This window comes from Rhinatrema bivittatum, chromosome 5 (genome assembly GCF_901001135.1).
Source record: "Rhinatrema bivittatum chromosome 5, aRhiBiv1.1, whole genome shotgun sequence".
Taxonomy (NCBI): Eukaryota; Metazoa; Chordata; class Amphibia; order Gymnophiona; family Rhinatrematidae; genus Rhinatrema; species Rhinatrema bivittatum.
The window spans coordinates 52,282,882-52,297,386 of NC_042619.1; the positions used below are offsets into that span (position 1 = coordinate 52,282,882).

The window sequence follows — 14,505 nt, forward strand, 5'->3', positions numbered from 1 at the left end:
AGTAAGGTTCAGGGATTTTCCCTGTCTGCTCACCCGGATGTTGTGCGTTTTCTTCGGGGAGCGAAGAATTTGCGTCCTCCTGTAAGGAAGGCTTGCCTGTCTTAGAGTCTTAATTTGGTGCTTACAGCTTTGTGTGTGGCTCCATTTGAACCCCTGAAGAGAGCTACTCTGAAGGATTTGACTCTTAAGGTGGTCTTTCTGGTAGCTATTTGTTTGGCATGATGGATTTCGGAGCGTCAGGCTTTGTCATTTCTGCAGGTTTCTGAGACTGTGGTGTCTTTGCGTACAGTACCTTCCTTTCTCCCGAAGGTAGTGTCAGGCTTCTATGTTAACCAGTCTGTGCAACTTCTGGCTTTTCCAGACTTGGATTCCTCTACTCCACATGTGAGGGAGCCGAGGCTTTTGAATGTTCATCGTGCGTTGTTAAAGATACCTAAAGTCACTAATTGTTGAGCTGTGTGAGATCAATGGTAAACTAACATATCTTTTATTTCATTTTATCTTTTCTTTTACTTTGATACTGGATTTTGCCTTTAATATTTAATTATTCTATATGACATTATACTCAAAAATATACAGTGATAAAAACAAAGAAGGATCGGTATAAAAAGGACTTTTATTAAATCTTGGGCAAGATTTAATAAAAGTCCTCTTTATACTGATCCTTCTTCATTTTTATCACTGTATAGCTATTGTGGATCGGCTTCCGCTTTGTTTTTTGGGACCATCCATTATACTCAAAAAGACTTTTTATCTTTTTACCTTAATTATTCTGATTTTATATTACAACTATGTATTTATGTTCTTAATTTTGTAAACCGATGCGATGGTATAACTGAACGACGGTCTAGAAAAATGTGTTAAATAAATAAACTAATGATTTTCGTATATCGAATCATCTTTTTGTCCTCTGGAATGGCCCAAGGAAGGAGCATCAGGCTTCTAAAGATACTATTGCATGCTGGCTCAAACAAGCTATCGGTTCGGCTTATATTGCCAAGGGTGGGCTGGTGCCGGATGGTTTTAGGGGTCATGCATTCACAGGCAGCCTCTTAGGCAGAGGCTCAGCAGGTGTCGCCGCGAGAGATTTGCAGGGCAGCGATTTGAAAGTCGCTGCACACTTTCACCAGACACTATCACGTGGACATCGGGGCTCCAACTGCAGCATGTTTTGGTGAGAGCGTGCTGCGAGCGGGACTCTCCAGGTCCCACCCAGTTTAGTGGGCTTAGGTACATCCCAGGAGTCTGGACTGATCTGGGTACGTACAGGGAGAGAAAAATTTGGTTCTTTCCTGCTAATTTTCATTCCTGTAGTACTACAGATCAGTCCAGACACCCGCCCAGGTATGAGGGGTGAGTTTCCTGCTCGTTCCTTCTTTGTTTGCAAGTGAAGCAGAGTTGTTATCTGTTCCCTACACTGTTTTGTGTGTTGCTTCTGTTCTAGGACAAAGTGGTGTCCTGTGTGTTTCAGCATCACCATCCTCCTGTTCATTGGGGAGGGGATGGGCTGTCAAGTTTTATAGGTTTTGCATCTTGACTTGAGTACAGGTCAATACTGAGGGACTGCAGGTGGCACTCAGTTATATACCAGTTTTAAGAAAACTTTATCTGTCTTCATCTGGCAGGGGTACAAAACCCAGGAGTCTGGACTGATCTGTGGTACTACAGGAACGAAAATTAGCAGGAAAGAACCAATGTTCCTTTAGACCTTCTGCTCCCTGTTGTCCAATCTTTGGGGGGGGGGGGGGGTGTGATAGGGGGTGACTGCACCTAGGGGTGACCAAATTCTAAATCCGTCACTGGTGTCCCGGGAGGTCTCCAGATCTCCTCCTCCTCTTCGCTCCCTTGAATTCCTCTTAAAAAATGCAGATCTATACTGGAAGCAGAAATTCTGGGCAAGGAAGGGGGGCAGAAAAAAATACTTCCTTCCCATTTAGATGGAAAAACACAATCTTGGCAAAAACAATACTGGATGGTCAACTGCTGGCCTCAGCAATCTCCTCTTGATGGGGCGTAGAAAACCCTTCTGCACTTCTGGAGGGGGAATCTCTGCCTCCCAGAAGGCACAGGTTTAAGAATACAAAAATCTCACAAAATATCGCAAAATAAATCTCTCTCTGCCTCTCTTCTCTCCAGTCTCTAACCAAGACCTGGCAGGGCAGTGTCTCTCTCCCTTCCTAGGCGAGGCTGGGTCCTAGCTTGGGAGAGCAACTTCCTGTCTCAAAAGAATCTCTACTCTGCCACACCTTACCTTAGGTTCCCCACCCCGCCTTTTCTGGATAAAGAATCTACCACCTCAACTATCCTCAAAGGGAGCTGCTGTATCTCCGTCCTAGCTGACAACAAAAGGGCAGGGAACTAGGGCCATCTGGTGGAGACCCCAGGGTGCTCTAAACATGTATTGCACAGAATAATTCATGTAAGCTATGATGGGGTAATCGCCTAACGCATATCCTGGGCTCTTATTAATCAGGGGGTTGATGAGATGGTGTAGCTGACCAGCGGGATGAATTGCTCACTGCACAAGGGTAATCAGGCCTCTCTTTGGACAGTGATAGCTTCTTTCTTGGCACGGGCTTACAGTTTTCCCAGGGAGCTATCTAATTATCTCTTGCTGGTGAGTCAGATCCCAGATGACAAATGCAGGTTGCCAGCAAGTATTTGTGGTTCCAAAACAAAGGTCTGTTTATTTACAAGAGAGCAATCTTTACACAGGCCAATCAAACTCACAGCAAATACTTGTTTAGCAGCCACATTAACCATTTTCTCCCCATAAGTCATAATTCTGGGTGACAATTTGCAAACGCCCTTTGCAGACTCGCAGTCCTAGCGTGGATAATTACTGCACTGTTACCTGAAGTCCCTGCCATGGCCACCATGAGCTGTTGGATTGTCTCTCTAACTCCTAAGAATTTCCAGAAATCGTAAACAGTCTTACTTTAAGCTATGAATCCCACGCCGTTCCCACAGCAAAAATAATCCTTACAGTTCTCGTATGAGGGTCTCTCGGTATTGGCTGCTAGGAGGAAGATATCTCACGAGTTATACAGCATTATCCTCCTAGAGGCTTAGACATTCAGTAGGCCCAGCTTAGGAGTGCGGCGAGAGACTCCTAAGCTGGGAGAAGGGAGGGGAGTGGGGAGTGGGAGCAAGAGTCAGAGGAATGATGCCACGTCTCCAGAAGTGGAAGTGGCAACCTGATCCTCTCAGGCAGCAGCTCTTCCGCATCTATGTGCCTACAAGTTCAGCCTGGAGGATAGCGAGCAACTCATTGCCGGCGTCCTGGAGAATTACAACCTGCTCTTCAGCAACTGGAATGCAATTACCTCCAGGACTGCCAGATGTGGTGGACCATCTCCCAGGCCATATCTCGATGAATCAAGAGGACTGGAGAGCAGGTGGCTCACTGCTACTGGGACATAAAGGCACAGCTGAAGCATAAGGTGGTCGGCAGGAACAAATACATGTGCCAGACTGGAGGAGGAGCCCCTTGCCCAATCAGCATGATGCCGAAGGAGGAATGGCTTATTCAGCGGCTGGGACCGGATGTCTTTGAGGGCATGGATGAGGCCCTGGATAAGATGCGGGCTGGGGCCAGTAAGTCACATCACCTGTAAATGTGAAGTCTGCTACAGATGTCCACACTTTTTTTTTGCATAGGATGCTCACATTGAACGATGCAAAGTGCACATCTTACGCAAAACAGTACATGTGCACTTCTTAGCATTTATACTTATGTCTTCTTCTTTGCTTCCACAGCTCTTGCCCAGGAAGCCCCAATCCCAGCCGTGCAGCCCTAGGTACCAGTAGTGTAGCCCCAGCTCTGTGGCCCCCGTTCTCATGGATGCTGAGACACAGTGGACAGAGGAGGAGGAGGAGCAGCAGCCACAGCCACAACAGAAGCTGCTTGTACAGCTTGGGTCGCCCATACCCCTTGATGCTAGCCTCTACCTCTCAAGCTTTATGAAGAGCCACCGCCCTGCCGTGGGAGGAACTTGCCCGGTCACTAGCTGCCTCCAGCAGGCCATGTGTCCAGCAGGATTTACAAGAAGTCACCCGGCCAGCTCACCCCATGAGGCCAGCAATGCCGGCACTGGAGCCAGAGAGACAGCACTTCAGCGACTTAGCAACCCCGCTACCTGCAGCACCAGTAGTGGATCCATCAGTGCAGGCCACACTTGACCACATAGAGAGGAGGCATGGGGTGCAGCTACACCATCTACGGGCAGAGCTGGTCTGAATGAGGAGGGTTCAGCTGAACCACACCTGTGCTGTGCAGCAGCAAGCAGCAGCCATAACCCAGGGCTTTATCATAGTGATTTATTTATTTATTTTATATACCGACATTTGATCTCAATCAGGATATCACATCTGTTTACATTCAGGTACTGTAGGTATTTCTCTATCCCCAGAGGGCTTACAATATAAATTTTTGTACCTGAGGCAATTGAGGGTAAAGTGACTTGCCCAAGGTAACAAGGAGTGACAGCAGGACTCGAACCCTGGTCTTCTGGTTCCATAAGTCCACTGCTCTAACCACTAGGCTCTAACCACTAACCACTTGGCTAGCTCTGTCAGTAATTTGACCACAGTGTTGCTGCAGCTAATCCACCCGTGCCATCCCCATCCTCTCAAGAGTCCACTGAAGTATCTCTGAAGCAGGCCTAGAGTTGTCTGGCTAACCTAGCCGGATAACTCAACCCTTCCCCAGAATGCCCCCCCAAATGCTCTCTTTTTAAATATGTCTAAAAGTAGCTATCCGGCTATGATTTAGATGGATTGCTTTTGAGTTATCCGTCTAAATGGATTTTGAATATGGCCCTGATAAACTTTACTTATACCAAATAAAAATGTCCAGTTGCACACAGCTGAAGATGATTTGTTGCATGTGTCTTTTAAAGAATCAATGTGTTTTCTTGACCTGTAATAAACATGTTTGTATTTCATATTCCATTATGTCGGCCTTTTTTTTTTTTTTTTTGCAGTGTTTAATATTTGAAGCGATTGGATCAGCAGAGAGGCTGGGACCCCAAGCTGCTGGCCCCTCCCTCTTGCTCTTGGGCATGCTGATGATAAACAGCGGGTGCTCAGTCAGATGGCAGCCCACAAATGCCGTGCCATCACAGCCTCATGTACCTAATATCTGCCTATGTATCTACCACACGCGTAACAAATGCTGCATCCCGTCCGATTTATGTTAAAAAAAAAAATCTGTTTCCCAGCCTGCTCCTGGAACCACAGAATTACCACAATGAAGATGCATAAAATAGATTTGCATGCCCTGGCTCTCCAAAGCATGCAAATCTAACTCATGCATATTCATTACGGATAACCTGAAAACCCGACTGGTTAGGTGTGCCTCCAGGAGAGAATTGGGAAACATTGCTTTAGCAATCACCCGCTAAAAGTAATTGGCTCAAATCTTGCAAACAAAATTTAAATATTTCTCCCCCCCTCCCCCGGTGAATTAGCGTGATTGATTTCAGTGTTCATTAATTAAAAATGTCTTACATTTTATGGAAATTGTAAAAAAAAAAAAAAAAATGCAGGCTTGACAGGAATTGCCTGAATTCATTTGTTTTTTTAACGATGATCCAGTAAAAGCTATTAATTAGTCTAAAACGAATTCAGTTTTCCCTCAAGACCAATACACTGCATCCCTCTGTGCAATAGGTATGGCATTAAACCTTGAACTCAGGTCGAGGTTTGAAGCACTCTGATACAGCTTCTTTACTTTTGTTTTTTTTTCTTCTTCACTTTTACAGGTGCTCAGATCAGCTGCTTTGCCCCGACCGCCTTTTCTTGGCGTCAGGCTGCCTACGTGGACTCCTTCTGCTGGGCCGCCGTACAGCAGAAGCACTTATCACACAGTGAGGCTGGAAATATTCCTCTCTGGCTGCATAAAGTAAGTGGTTCCAAGAATTCAGTGTTCAAGAAAATGAACTGAAACTCTTAACTATGCCTTTGTTTTCCTTTAACAATACAGAGAATTTTATTTTTCTTTTCCTGAGTCAACCACCTTCCAACTTATCCCTGTTCATTTTTTCAGTACAGTAGGTAGCAGTGAAGAAACGGGAGTGTGATAATTGTATGATATTTAGTCTAGAGTAGGGGTGGCCGACTCCAGTCCTCAGAAGCCACAAACAGGCCTGGTTTTCAGGATATCCATAATAAATATGCATGAGCTAGATTTGGACGCACTATAAACATTGTATGCAAATCTAGCTCATGCATATTTATTATGGATATCTTGAAAACCAGGCCTGTTTCTGTCTCTCGAGACCCAGAGTTGGCCACCCCTGGTCTAGGGTTTTATTTTTCTCTTATCCTTTTAAGTAGCTACCATTTGCTGCCTTTAGAATGAAGAAACAAACTTTTTAACACTAGTTTTATATTATTTTTTTAATAAACCTAGTCCACCTCCTTAGGGATGGGAGATAATCTATAATATATCGGGCTTGGAGTGTGTCCGTTAGTGCTCGCGCATGTTCCCCAGCCCGCCGATAGATGGCACTATAATGCTTGCTAATGTGTCCCTCAGTGCTCGCGCATAGTACAGCGGCCATATCACAACACCAGCTACAAGAGGTACTGCAGAAGATTTCATCCCTCACCTCGCCAATTTCCTCCCTCACCGGAAGACTATTCAAAACCGCAAGGACAGCGGCCATCGCGGGACAGGCAGCAAATAGCAGAGGAGACCCTGGCATACTGCGAACGGAGCGCGTCCCACGGCACACACTCCGTTCACGGCGAACATGAAGGCACAGCGCGCCATTCGTGGCGAAAAGGGAAGGCCCCCATTTGCCGCGATCAGCGCGCCCAGCCCTTCATCTTCACCGCGAACGGAGGCTGTGCCGCGGGAAGCGCTAGGTTTGCAGCATGCCGGGGTCTCCGCTGCTATTTTCTGCTCAAGGCGAAAATGGAAGGCCCCCGTGTGCCGCGAACGGCGCGCTGGGACTTCATCTTCACCGTGAACAGCACGCCGGGCCTTCATCTTCGCCGCCGACGGTGCGGGTCTCGCGGCATGCCGGTGACAGAGAATGTCTGTCGTGGAGGGGAGGGTGAGAGAGAACAGGAAGGTGTGAGAGAGAGCATGGGAGGTAAGAGAGGGTGGGTGGGGGGGGATGCTTGAGTGTGGGTTTCAGAGAGAGGGAACCTATATGAGGAGAGGGGGATGCCGGTGAGAGAGAATGTGTGTGTGAGAGAGGAGAGGGGGTGTGGGGGGGGAGTGCGAGAGACGGCTTGGTTGGTAAGAGGGGGAGAGTGGAGGATGCTTGAGTGTGGGTTTCAGAGAGGGAGCCTATATAAGGGGATGTGTGTGTGTGCCAGAGAGTGAGGGAGCCTGTATGAGGGTGTGTGTATGCCGAAGGGACACGCTTACAGTGAATTTCTAGGGAAATTCTGCTCAAACTATTTAAAATTGTGCAACTTTAACTAATAACCTTTTTCTTTAATAGGCTCGCCGCCCGGGGGTAGAACGGGTACAGGTGCTAGTATCTGAATACTCTTTTTACTCCTGTATTTTTAACCTCCTTGAAAAGATTCCTCCTGAGCCCATGTAGAGTTCTGGTGGTAATTTGGAAGAAAGATTAGTCCAAAGCCTGCAGGTGAAGTTCTCTTGAAAGAATTACTATTAGATTATTATTATGTCACATATACCAGTTGATTGGGCAAAGCCACATCATTTGAGTTCTGGGTGGGGGAAAGGAGTTGTGCATATTTAGAAGTGGCCTATCCTGAAATCCACCTGGTTTCAGGTGGGGTCATGAAAGGTTGCTCAACAGGGCTGGTACTGTGATTCAGTGGTTAATGATCTTTGCTGTCAATTAACTTACCTAAGTAAGGTTTTCTGGTCAATTTCAAGTTTTTGGTTTTGTGGAATTGTAACAACTAATGGGACGGCAGCCAAGATGGTGCGTTTGAAACATGGGTGTGATGAGCTAGGATGGTCATGGTACTCAGAGAACCACAGAAAAGTCTGGTTTTCAGGATAGCCAAATTATACAAATTCAAGTGCTTCTTGGGTCAAATATATGCATATATATCTTACAAATATTCCCGGTGGAGATCCCTGAAAACCAGATGTGTCCATTGCACCTGAGGACCAGATTTCACCGTGTCAGCGTTTTATAGCAACTCCAAAGGCAGGTGCAGCACCTTGCAAATAGCCAGGGGAGTCGGTAGGAGGTTCTTTGACTGACTGTGCGGGGAAAGAGAAAACTGATGATTTGGAAAAAAGGTTCCAGTTCTAGGCCCTTCCCCAGTCCTGTTGCTTAAGCAAGCCAGGTTTGTTGTCGTCAGTTATTTCCCAACTCCGTCTCCATGTCCTGGGGGTCCAGTGGCACAGGAAAAAAGGGGGAATGCATTGTGGTGCATAATGACTACATCTGAGGATAGGAATCCTTCTGGGAAGGGCTGGAGAAGTAGAAAGCACAAAGGCTTTGGGGATTAGAATTTAAACAATGAGAACAAAACATTTGACAAATGCAGGGTTTTGAAAATATGCTTGCCTGGAGCAAGTGGATTTATTTAGCTGGCAAGACTGGTCTCAGTGGCATCTTCAGTCCCAATCAAGGCCTGGGAGCTGCCAGCAAAGGTGTCTCCAGATGCTATTGGGTCCTCCAGCAGACCTGGGCGAAGGAAGCATCTTCGGCCTCTTCTCAGGGACTGGAGGGGGAGGATGTCTCTGTGCCCTGATTTGTGCCTGGGAGGAGGCAGCAGCAGCAGGACCTTGGGGAGGAAAGAGAGAGAGAGACAGACAGACAGACAGACAGACAGAGATCTGGAGCTGGGGTGAGGGAGTAGAGGAAGACAGTGAGAGGGCTGAAGGAGGTAGAGAAGAAACAGGGGAGGGAGAGAGGAGCATGAGAATGAGGGAGGTACATGAGAGGGCTTTTCAGGCGGCGGGGGGGTAACTAGAGAAGGAGAATGTGGATTGCATCTGCTTGGAGAGGGGAGAGACGAGGGGTGGGTGTGTGTGGAGAGAGTGGGGGTCTGCATTTAATAGGGAAGAAATGGACGCATTATGTACACTTCCTGCCTCTTCCCCTCACCCACCACCAGGGCAAGTAGGACCTGCTTTCTTAGAATCCAGCAAGCCCACTATGGCAGCCCGAGGATGCTGGGTAATGCGTGTGCCGCAGCAGTTTAGCCTTTTGCTGAGTTTAGTTGTGACTTCAGAGTTTCAGTTAAGAAAATAAAGCTTTTTAGACCACTGTGTTTGATGTTGTAAATTTAATAATCCTGCATCATATTTTCATGCAGGTGTAAAATCTCAGAGTTCTGTCACAAAAATCTCTGTAAATAAATGTTAAATACAAAAACTGGAATAGAAAGAGATACAGTCCATGAATATCTGAAATGTTTGCCTTTCGGGCCTGTGAAGAAACATATAGTCAGTGTCTGCTTTTAAAGTGTTTACTTCACAGAGTGGCAAAGGATACCTATAAACAAAATTTGGAGGGCAGAGAGGAGGTCAAGGTTTTTACAAATGTTTTTGGGGTTTTTTCTTTCTGCAGTCAGAGTCTTAAGTTGTTATAATGGGGGGGGGGGGGGAGAAGATACAGCTTTATGAAACGGATTACTTTTACTTATCCCTTATGCACTCTCTACTGTTTCTCTCGCATTAAAAAAGAGAAAGCAGTTCATGGGATGTGGGCAGTGTTAGTTAGGTGGGAGAACTGTTAATGCATAGAAAAATAAAACCATAGAACATGATAACAGGGAAAGATCATACGGCCCATCCTTGTCGGCTCATCACCCAGTAAAAATGTTGCTAGCAGTACAATTGATTTATGGGTTTCTCGTAAGGCTTGGGGATCACTGCACAGAGCAGCAGTTGCTACCCTTAGGGGAGCGGGAGGGTAACCTGCATGGTGCAACAGAAACTGCCATTAAGAAGCTTGCTGGGAAGACTGGATGGATGGACCTTTTTGGTCCTTTTCTGCCATCATTTTTATGTTTCTGTGTTCATGTTTGCATCTCCTACTCAGCTTTTATAGCCCCGACCTCTCCCTCAGAGATCCTCTGTACTTGTCCCAGGTTTTCTTGAGTTTTGATATTGACCTTCTTTCCACCACCTGCACGGGGAGGTTATTCCATGTGCCCACCACCCTCTCTGTAAAGAGATATTTCCTTAGATTACTCCCGAGGCTACCCCCTTTCACCTCATCCTATGATCCCTCATCCCAGAGCTCGCCTTCCTTTGAAGGAAGCTCACCTCCTGTGCATTTATTCCTTGGAGGTATTTAAATGTCTCTATAATATCTCCCCTTTCCTGCCTTTCCTCCAGGATATACATATTTAGATCTTTGTCTGTCCCCATCTGCTTTATGACTAAGACCATTGGCAATTTTAGTGATGGAAGAGGGTGGGGTAATACCTAATTAAGGGATAGAAGGTGCACCTAGCAACTTTTTATCTTCCTATGCTTTGTGTACTAATCAAAACTGCTCTTACATAATGGCTGTTGTACTATATGTATAGCAAGTACAAAGACACGGATGTGAAAAGGAAAACATTCGTAGTATTTATTGGCATATTATGATCCGGCGCTTGGAAACAGCCTACTTCGTATCCTGTTGCAACCGAAGTTCTTCGTTAAACCTTGCACCCAAAAATAACAACGTCATGAATTTAAATTTATTGCACCAGACTCTGTGACAAGCGTGCTATAATCTGCCATCATCATTGGATGATGACTTGAAGAAGGCTGTCAGTCACCTTCTCTTCCTTCAGGGAACAATCTGCGGTATCCTTTATTCTGCATTGAGCATTTGCTGAAGTCACAAGGCTGTGAATCACTCATGGGTATGAGAGAGGCTATTGTCACATGTTGAGACAAACAGGGCGATTGTAAAGATGGAGGAAGATGGGACCGTGCTGGACATTGAGAGACTGTTGTAGAGTTTAATTATATTCTGACGTTAACAGATTACAAAATATAGCAGAAAATGTTAAGAGTACATTTTTTTTTTTAATTTATATTTTATTGAGTTATAACATTTAATTACAAATGTAATAAACCAAGAATTATCAGAAAAAACTTTTAACAATTCAAATTATACATACATAACATATTTCATTTCCTAGCCCACATCTAGGGGTACAGGAGGAGTTTCCTAACTGATGCATGTCTTTAACATTTAATACAACCCTACTCCTTTAACTTAATTTTTACCTACTGTTTAGGAGTCTTGTCTTTCAAGAATCGCTCCAAGTGAGAGGGATCAGTAAAAATAAACTTATTATTCCGAAAAGTTACTTGACATTTGCAGGGAAACTTTAAGAAATAACTGGCTCCCAGATTGAGAACCTGTTTTTTTAAATATAGAAATTGTTTCCTACGTGCTTGCGTGGCGCGTGAAACATCTGGAAACATTTGAATATTTTGTCCACAAAAAATAAAATCCTTAGTTTGGAAGTACTTTGAGAAAAATACATCCTTATCTTTTTTTAAAGAAAAAGATACCAACAATGTGGCTCTCGTATGAACATTGTCCATGGAGTCCTCTAAAAAAGTGGAAACTCCAGGACTATTTAATACATCTGTACCCCCTTCTTGATCTTGGAGCAATCTTTTAGTAGGCAGGTACTACAATCTCGATAACACAGGAATTTTATCTATCTCAAAAGACAATATCTCAACTACATATTTATTAAATAATTCAATAGCTGACATTAATCTAGTTTTAGGAAAGTTCAATAATCTTAAATTGAACGATCTTAACTCGTTCTCCAATAATTCAACTTGATTATGTAGCATCAAATTATCTTTAATAAATGAGGTATTGGTGGCATGCAAAACATTTACTTGCGGGATTAATGCTGCAGCTGCTTATTCTACTTTTAAAGTCCTATTTTCCAAATCTTCAAATTTAGCTCTCACTTGGAGAGAGAAATCATGCACTTGGGACACAGATTTAGTCAATTTTTTATCTATTTTTGCAGATAACCTCCAAACATCTAGAAGGGTTACGTTCTCTGGTTCAACATTATTTTCTTCACCCTCATTAATTATATCAGGCATTACCATTGGATATGGCACAGAACTATTACTAACAGTTATTCTCTCATCTTCTATATCATTAAGCAATTGCCTATTCCCTTGCGCAGTGATCCCAGTTCTTAATTGGTCTTGGGTCATTGACTGAAGGTTTTCAGCTATATTAATTCCACCAATACCCTCCCTCAAAGGTTGTAAGGGGGGTTGTGCGGACCTGGGACTTAGGGATACCCCTAACTGGGAAATCCCTTCTACACCGTCCCTTGCCATAGACTCACCCATATGTATAATATGGTTATCCATTGGTCCTACTTTTCTAGACACTGGAGTTGTTGGTGAGGAAGTCCAAGTCTTGGATTTACGTTTCCTTCCCATAATCTCTGAAGGGAAGGAAAACTAACCAAGAAAATATATGGAATAACCAAAAAAGAAAATATTTACCAGGGGCGTGCCCCTTTGGCGCGCAGCTTCGGCTGCGCGCCGCAGGGCCCGACTTTTATGATGGTCCGGGGGCCCTTTTAGATGACGTACAAACGGGGTGGTCTCTCGAGCCACGCCTCCCTCCTCCCTCGGCGAGGAGTTAAAGTTCTTATTTCTCTCACTGCAGTTAGCGACTCGTCTCGGGGTCCAGGCAAACAGTCAGCTCTCCTCCTTTCCCCCAACTGAGTACATCTTTTAAATACAAAATGAACTTGAAATATGGTTGGTAGGTTGGAACACAATTAAAGACAAGGTATTGACTGAACTCATTTGGGCATGGGCTGATGCTGTCAAGCTATACGGGTGTACTGTTTGTGAACCATGATTATGTATGCTTTTTAAATAAAATAAATTGCATTTTATCTGGCTAACAAATTACCTAGGCAAAATTTATCTGGGAAGCAGGGAAAATTTTTTCAGATATTGGCTTTTGTCTGGAAGAACCCAAACGTTCTCTGTTCATTACCCCTTGTCATGCCATGATGCTTAATCATCAGTAGGGTAGATTGTGATATTAAGTTGCGTGGTAGCAAATCAATGGTGGTTGTTTCAGCGCATTGTTCATTTTGCCTCTAAAGTCAGTCTTGTTACAGTTTTTAATTTATTATTATTGTAAACCCCAGGATTATTCAAAGTATTTGGCGATAAGTAGGAAACGTGTACCACCTATTGCATTTTATATCCTTTTAGGGGACAATTTTCAAACTGCCTGCACTGATGCAAAATCCACAGGCTTACTTGCAGGCTTTGCACTAGGTTCTCAGAAGGAAAGCCCGCGCACACTGTCTCTTTGTAGATTGCCCTGGGAGAAAGCACCCACAGATCATTTGCACCTGCTTCTTCCGCAGTTACCTCTTCCATAGATCTGAAAGCACAATCTTTGCACGCTATTTTCCTCCCCTGACCTATGCTTGCCTCTTCTCTTTTTGAATTTTCTATGCAAATGTATGATCAAGTAGAGTGGGGTAAAATATAGTTTGTTTTTTTGACTTGGCTCATCTCGCCAGCTTTATTAATGAGGAACCCCCCTGGTGGGCCTTCCAGATACACCTAGGCCGGAAGCTACCTCTACACCTGGAAATTAACCATGCATCTAGAGAGTGAGGCTTAGCCCGGGTACCATTAGTATAATTATTGGGTTATATTGGGTTACTTGGGAATTTCTTTAGACTCCCTCCCTAATAGTGGATTGATGGGGCACAAGATATTTGCCATTGTGGGTTTGTAATTTTTTTTCCTTTAATGTTATTATATTGTGTGTATCTTGTGCCATTCTCAATAAGGATTTCTCAGATATTTTTATCTAATGCATACAAATTATATTTAAAAAAATTTATATTTTTCCACTTTCATTTTTGTAACACTGAACGCACTGAATTTTGTTTTGATTCTACAGAATTCACAGTTGGTTAGGGCTTAGCCCCAACTCAGGAGGAGAGAGACTGAGCAGCACTTCATAATTCTGTCCACCCAAAAAAAACCCTGCTATTTACCCAGATTTATTTTTTTGCGCTGATTTTTCTCCTATTTTTGTTGTAATAAACACCAATTCACTCACAAGTTATATAAAAAAAAACCAAACCAACTGGAAATATAGGGCCTTGTATAGAGAGAGGGCAATTTTCAAAAGCCATTTATTACATAGGTAAATGGCTACTTACAGGGGTAAAAGGGCTAGTTGAAAATTACTCACCCTGTATGTGGGTAAAAGTATGTACGTTGTGCTGCAATAGGTCTACTGCTACCTGCACTCTGGTGGAGGCGTTCCCGGGGTGGAGTTAGGATGCAGGAGGGAACATCGCATGTGGTTTTTGCCAGAAAAAGGAGGTGCAAATCTCTGCAAGCACTCTTTTTTTTCAAACCCCCCCCTTAGGCAGCTTTCAAAGGAAAAGCATGCAGATACTTTCCCTTTGACATCGGGTGTAAAATACGCAGGTGAAAATACCCACGGAGTTTACAACAATCCTCACGCCTTTGAAGGTTATCCCACCACCCCCTAAATAACACTTCTCCTGTTA

The 14,505-nt window shown here is 44.2% G+C and overlaps 1 protein-coding gene across 1 annotated transcript in view; it reads left to right on the forward strand.

Annotated features, from left to right (window-relative positions):
- The window catches only part of LOC115091952 (pannexin-1-like), a 77,558-nt gene that overhangs the window by 31,854 nt on the left and 31,199 nt on the right, over window positions 1-14,505 (forward strand). Inside the window, exon 2 of the mRNA XM_029602338.1 lies at window positions 5,766-5,905. Within this exon, the coding sequence (XP_029458198.1) occupies window positions 5,766-5,905 (140 nt within the window). The remainder of the gene's footprint in view (window positions 1-5,765; window positions 5,906-14,505) is intronic.